This window comes from Littorina saxatilis, linkage group LG2 (assembly GCF_037325665.1).
Source record: "Littorina saxatilis isolate snail1 linkage group LG2, US_GU_Lsax_2.0, whole genome shotgun sequence".
Taxonomy (NCBI): domain Eukaryota; kingdom Metazoa; phylum Mollusca; class Gastropoda; order Littorinimorpha; family Littorinidae; genus Littorina; species Littorina saxatilis.
Genome location: NC_090246.1, coordinates 37,493,911 through 37,501,316, shown reverse-complemented (window position 1 = coordinate 37,501,316; position 7,406 = coordinate 37,493,911). Strand labels below are relative to the sequence as shown.

The following is a 7,406-nucleotide window of genomic DNA, read 5'->3' as shown; positions in this document are numbered from 1 at the left end:
GCGTATGCACAAGCATGTTCGTGTAACAGGAAACAATAATACGCAGCGACGCTAGTGGCTTTTAAAGAAATTAATTCTTTACATCATTTAAGTCAAGTTTTGACTAAAAGGTTTTGTCAGGTTCGTGGGGTATGTGTGTGTGTGTGTGTGTGTGTATCGATTTCGAGGAAACTACTGGACCGATCTTCGTGAAATTAAACATAACAATTCTTCCAGATGATAATTATTCCAAGATCCTTTTTTTCCATAAATGTCCATGATGACGTCATATCCGGCTTTTCGTGAAAGTTGAGGCGGCACTGTCACGCCCTCATTTGTCAGCGCTTTTAGTCTGGGTCGCAGATTATCTACCTTTTTCGTGAAAAACAGTGCGTTCGGTATCATTCTGTGAGTTTGACAGATTGGCTAAATGTATTGATTTCGCATCACGCGACTTTTTTTTCTTCAATCTGACTCTGAACGGAAAGCAGTCAGGCTGTCGATTATAAGGGTATTTATAAGGATGCTCCCGTGTAAAAGCCTGACAGATCTGTTGTGTTGTAGAGTAAAAGAGGAAAGTTGGACCACCTAAGGAGTAAATTGACCTATATGTGTTTTGCCGTACTGATAAGGACATAATGTCTGTTACTGTTCTTGAGCCCAACGGTAGCCAAACTCGCACACAGAGCAAGAACTAAAAAGAAACATATTCAAAAGCAGTAAAATAAAATAAAACTCCCATTGTTAAAGTCAAACTTCAGTTTGCCAGAAAATTTCAACCGGTCAAAGTGCCTATTTGTTCAATTACCAATAAGAGCGTCACATTCAAGTGTTTAATCGTCTGGTCCACTTGATGTTACCCCCCTTTCCCTTACATGATCGCTCACGGAAGAAAGAATGTACCTTTAAAAGAGGGAAAACGTGCAAACTGAAGCTCGTTTCGGATGTATCTCTGCACTCCTGGAACTATTTTTGTTATCAGGACTCACCGGACCGATACTAAGTCTAACCACATAACACCTTCAGCGTGACTTCCGTGACGAATTCTCGTGAAACTAAAGTCGGTCGCTCATAAGGTAAAACTGCAGGCTGTACCCATCCTTATCACGCTCACGAGCTGACGTTAGATTGGAAAGCAAGCAAAACATCGATTGATCACACACAAACACTCATCCCCTGCTCCTGTTAGCAGATGCCGGCAAGTGATGGACGGAAGGGAGGTAATCCGTAATTTGCATACAACGCATGCTGACAGGAAATCTCAGGGGTGATTATCGGTCGTGTTGATGTGTTGGGGAACACTGACCGGGCAGAGGGTGTTTTTGTGTGCAGTTGAAGCCGTTCGAGTAAAATTATGGCGTTTCTGACAGATGTACTGATTTCCCAAATACAAGAGTTATTTCGGGTTGGCTTATTGGTTGGTCAGTTGGTTTGGTTGGTAGGTAGGTTGGTTGGTTGGTCATTTCTATATGCTATTAACAAAAATCGTGGGGTAGGGTGGCCATAGTAAACCAAAGATGTGACGCGCTTTGATACAATTAGTTGTCCAAAAATTGACAGACAGTCTGCCGACAAGGAGACAATCAACAAAAGAGGGGAAGACAGACAGACAAACAGAAAAATAGATACTAGCCTAGATAGAAAGAGACATAGACAGATAGGCAGCGCACATACAGACAGACTGATAGATAGATTCGACGCTTCTTATGATGAGAAATCCAACCTGTTGTTACCGACGGGGTCATGCCAATACGTCCCAGTACCATTGTGTCCCAGTACCATTGCGTCCCCAAAAAATGCCGTCTCATTGCGTCCCATTAAGCAATCCCATTGGGTCCCAATACTAGTGGGTCCCAGTGCCATTGCGTCCCGTACCATTGCGTCCCAACAAAATTGCGTGTCGATAGGTCCCAAGAAAATTGCATCTCGATACGTCCCATAAAGGAATCCCATTACGTCCCCGTACCATTACGTCCCAACACAATTGTTACTTGAGCAATGCTTGAACGCTGTGGTGGGCAGTGTGTCAGTGTGTGTGTGTGTGTGTGTGTGTGTGTGTGTGTGTGTGTGTTATGTACGTATGTATGTAGGTGTCTGTGTCTACATTTGTGCGTGTATGGGTTTCGCTATCTGTGTGTCTCGGTGTCTATGTGCTGAAGGTTCGATGACTGGACAGTCAGTCTAGCTTTTCTCAGAAACGGGTTTAAACATCGTCTACTCAGTAAATAAGCCTACAGTCATGTCATGCTCGGTTACATACAGTGGAATACAAAGCGGTGTGCTGTACTGTTTCGGTATTTTTCTTTGTGTCGAGCACCGCTAAAGCATATATTAATTTTACACTTCGGTTTAGGTTAGCGTGCTTCAGTTCATTTCAAAAGAAAGAACATGGTTACCTCAGAAAACTGTAAGGAAAGCAAGGAGCGCCTCAAAACAAACAAACTGACATGCAATATCCTTTACAGTTTCTGATTATATCGTGAAGGATTTTTTTTCTCCCATGAACAAACATTTATTTATTTATTTATTTATTTTTATTTTTTTCCACTTCATCTCATCTCGACTAACCGGTACACATCTTTTTATTTTATTTTTATTTGTGAAATACTGCTATGTACCGACCCAATTTTTATTACAAATCGTGTTGAACGCGTTTTGTAATAAAAATTGTGTAATCCGAACACGATTTGTAATAAATTTATCACAAAACGCACTTTTATTTATACAAAACGTGTCGCTACACTGCTACAGTAACATCTCAGAAATTAAATTCACTAGTATTGGGACCTAATGGTACGGGGACGCAATGGCACGTAATTGTATTGGGACGTAATGGTACTGGGACGCAATGGTACTGGGACCCAATGGTATTGGGACGCAATGGTACTGGGACGCAATGGTACTGGGACGTAATGGTACTGGGACGTAATGGTACTGGGACGTAATGGTACTGGGACGTAATGGTATTGGGACGTATTGACATGTTCCCCTACCGACACATATGTAGATCTACTGATTCTGTAAACTCATTGTGGCTCTGACATTTCAAGCTCGATTAGACGGAGATCGCAGCTGCTTTAGACATGTTACTAGCACCTGCGCCATTTAATCAGTGAAATATAAGCTTTCCTTAAACTTTTTTTTCTCCAGCCATTCTTTCTCTCCATACTCCCCGTCTGTCTCTCTCTCATACAGGTCTGCAAGAGACTCCCTCCCCCTCCCTCTCTCTCTCCCCCTCCCTCTCTTTCAGTCACACACACACACACACAAACACACAAACACGCACGAACGCACACAACCGGGCAGGCATTCAGGCACTCACGCACGCACGCTCGCACGCGCGCGCGCACACACACACACGCACACACAAACACACACACACACACACACACACACACACTCTCTCTCTTTCTCTCTCCCCACCTCTCTCTTTCTCTCTCTCTCTCTCCTCTCTCTCTCTCTCTCTCTCTCTCTCTCTCTCTCTCTCTCTCTCTCTCTCTCTCATACATATATACGCGCCGGGAAGCAGGTGACAGACTGGTAATTTAAAAAGTACAGAAACATTAGACACACTTGAAAAAGAAACTGTAAATCAACAAGATTGAAAGTCGATTCCACAGTAAACATTTTCCAAACGATCCTTTTACACCTTCTTCTTTACATCTTCTCCTATAACGCCCACTCGTAAACTTAACCCCCCCCCCCCCCCCCCCCCCTTGCTTAACTTCAACAGTCCGCAATACATACATGTAGGTCTCACAGCCTGAGGAATGTCTGACATTATTCTTGTTTAGAATTTAAAACACGTTATTTTTCTGGATACGCCAAAATATCCAGCGTTATACAGGCTAGTTTGGCTGTCAGCTTCCTAAAAATGTGAATTTGTTGTGGAAAGTGAAAGCTGCTTTTTTTGGCCTGATTTTCTCGGGAATAGAAACGATTTGACAGATTCACAGCAGGGCCAGGAAAGAGCCAAACATGAGCCCACGACTACAAAAAGCAGTGCACAAGAAAAAAGCATTGACCAGACACGAACAATTCCAAATCCAGTGTCCATAATTACAAAAACACCATTAAATTCTTAATTTGTATGTTCATATACATCTCCCCTCGAACACGGCGTCACGCTGCCCACGTGGATAAACTAAGAACGGTATTTTGCCACGCAGCACTCTCATCTTAAAAGCACACTCAGCCTTTCGTAAACCATCTGTTTCTGATCACTGAGCTCCCCGAGCCTCTACATACAGTACAAACCATAGACCCATTTGAACGCTCACCGAACGGGAACATCCTGGCTGCTTTCCGTTGAGAGTGAGACATTTTCAAAGAATGTATTTTGTGCAGTCAGAGCGGATTGTCTATTTTGGCGCTAGACCTAACTTTTAAAATCTAAATAATAAATTGACAGCTTGTTACACAAACATTCTTAAATCATAAAAGAATTCTTTTTTCATCAAGATAAGATCAGTACAGTTCAAAGTTTTCAATGTTTTAAAAAAGGGAGTCCGGAAGCAGGTCACGCAAGGTCGTGTTTGCCCAAGCAGACGCATTTTCTGCATACCGCTGGCTTCTTTGAAGCCAACCGCCGCCGATAAGTTCGTGTGACTCGCAGTCGTTTGTTGCATTTGAGCGTCTTTTGTTCATCGTCTGTTATCCAGCTTCTGTTGTCTAGCGTCTACTATCCAGAGTCTTGGCCAACCACTGCTACCACGAAGAGAACAAAGGACAGTCCATTCAATAAGGCAAACAAGAGAAAAATGCCTTTCTCCACAAAGCAAGCCTGTCGCCCTCCTGGTTTCTTCCTGTTTTGGGACATCTCGTTGAACCCTTGGTCAGTTGTATTCAAGGTCTTGTCTGTAAACATAGACAAAATAAATGATTACACAACATATTCAAAAACATTGATGAAAAACTGTGGTCGTGACAGTGCAGCCTCAATTTCTGCAAACGGGAAAATATGACTACATCAAAACGACACAAGCAAATGCCCTCAAAAATGTGTAAACCAATTTTGAGACAAATCCGTTCGGTAGTTTTTCAGATATACTTTGCACAGACACACACACTCAGATACACATCTAAGGAGACAAACCTCACACTCCGACCTCTTTAAAACTTTCAGTTAAAACTTGAATTAATGAAAAAAGTGGTATTTTACATAGCTGCTTCTATCAATACCTAACATCTGCGGTCAACATCTTGAACAGTGACGCTTAGATCTTTATTTTAGTTTAAGGCGAGTGCATGTGCAAGTCTGGTATTTATGCACAGTTTTTTTTTTAAACAAGCAGGCCACACTCACACGAACAAGTAAAACATAAACACACACACACACACACACACACACATACACACACACACACACACAAAACACTCACACACACACACAAAACACTCACACACACACACACACACACACACACACACGCCCTGTCAGACCTTTTTAAACGAACCTGAAGCAGCAATCAAGTCCTCCCCAGTAGAGCGATGAGCGTCACGGCACTTGTGATGGTGAGTGACCACAGCAGTGGACAGCACGACCGCCACGGCTCCCAGGCCCATCTGCACGGCCAGGTAGACACTCAGGTAACAGACGGTGTCGGAGTTTTTGGGCAGCGTGTCGTGAACCAGCGTCACGAAGACAGCCAGGGTGAGAAAAGTGGTGACAGTGACAGACATCCTCTCCCCACACTGCACAGGCAACGCGAGCACGGCGCTGTTCAGCACAGACACCAGGGCGATGGGAAGCAGCACGTGCAGAGCGTAGAACACCCACTTTCTTTTCATGGTCAAGGAGAAGTGCAGTTTCCAGTAGTTGCTCTCTGCTCCCTGGGCTGACACACGTTTAGTCTCTGTGCGCAACACGTCCCACTCTCCGTTGCCTTGGACACGGTGCCCCATGCCCCCCGCCGTACCATTGACATCCTCTTTGTTCCCGGACCACTGGACCAACACCAGGAAGCACGTCTGCGTGTCGAACGGATACAAGGTGATGTCCACTTTGCAGCTGACCTGGAAGCTACCCCCGGGGTACCAGCGAACCAGACCGTCAGCGGTGACCTTGATAGCCATGCTGGATCGTATGAGTTGGTCGCTAGGGAGCACCGAGTTCGCGATAGCGACAGACGGTCTCCACACCGAAGAGGCTGGCACAAGGACGTTGCGGAAGGGATAGTGTGTGGTGTCCCAAGCCAAGGACGTGTCGTACCATCGGATATTCACCCAGACCCTCAGGCTGAACGTCTGGGCCTGCATGTCTAAGTTTTCGATCGCCTCGACCGTCATGGTCACCGTGATGTCCACGGGACGATCAGGACATCCGGCGTTGGGTGGCACTAGATGGCCGTTCTCGTAGGTCAGAGCGTGCAACAGTTCTAAGTAGAGCGTCTTGTTTTTGCTATTACAGCACCCAGGATATGTCGTCGTTACTTCCTTTGGTAACATATCGACATCCGTGTCACCTTGCGCAGTTGTGTTTTGAATCTGTGAGCTAGACTCCGTTCGAGTGTCTGTCATCATTCCCTTCCGGAAGGCGCCCGTGACTCTGTGTGTAGCTGTGTTTTGAATCTGTGACCTAGATTCGGTCGGAGTTTCCGTCAAAATTTCTTTTAGGAACGCGCTCGTGACACTGTGTGTAGTTGTGTTTTGAGTATGCAAGGGTTCATTTTGAGCACGTATGTCTGACGATGATTCGGCAGGTTTGTTCTGTGGACCCACAAACTGATCAAATGTGTTGTTCGTCGCAGAGCTTGTTGAAGCCATCTCAACAGCATGTCGTCGTTCCGATTCGAAAGTCTGTTTGATGCTTGGTGTATTTTTCATCATTTCACTTGTCTGACATTGCGTAGATAACATGAGAATAAATGCACATGCACTAGCAATGCTAGAATTATACACTTTTGCCGCCATATTACACGCTGACATAGGTGTTCCTACCTCAGAATCATTCAGTGCTGAAATGTGTTTCCCTATTGAATATTTTCCCTCTCAATAATCTTCCTTTTTCGTCGTGAAACTGAATGTAGGTGTTTCGCAGCTGACACACGACCTCTGACATTGTACGTTGTTTTTGCATCATAGAACATTGCCACGTGTTGAAAAGTGTCAGTTATTATAAAACAGGAAAATCCAGCGTCATTGACTTACATCGGAATTCCTTCGTCGACGTGTGTGTCACTGTTTATAAGCCACAAATGTTTAGTATAGCAGCGCTCTATTAAATCAGTTCATGGATCATAGAACATTGCCAAGCGTTAGAATTTGCAAGTGAAACAGGAAAATCCAATACCGTTTAATAAAATTGGACTATCTACGAGGGCTGCCCCATTATTATTTAGATTCCAGGCTCCTGGCGATATGGCGTAAAATACAAAATCATGCCGTCAAAACATTGACTGTCGAGAGGCTTGACACACAAAAATGAA

The 7,406-nt window shown here is 44.3% G+C and overlaps 1 protein-coding gene across 1 annotated transcript; it reads right to left on the bottom strand.

The window, feature by feature from the left end:
* Positions 1-3,712: 3,712 nt before the first annotated feature.
* LOC138956158 (neuronal acetylcholine receptor subunit alpha-10-like) lies at positions 3,713-7,118 on the bottom strand. Its single transcript, XM_070327599.1, has 2 exons — positions 5,436-7,118; positions 3,713-4,836 (listed from the first exon to the last, which is right to left on the bottom strand). The coding sequence occupies exons 1-2, from the start codon at positions 6,904-6,906 to the stop codon at positions 4,661-4,663; spliced, it is 1,647 nt and encodes a 548-aa protein (XP_070183700.1). The 5' UTR covers positions 6,907-7,118; the 3' UTR covers positions 3,713-4,660.
* Positions 7,119-7,406: the final 288 nt, after the last annotated feature.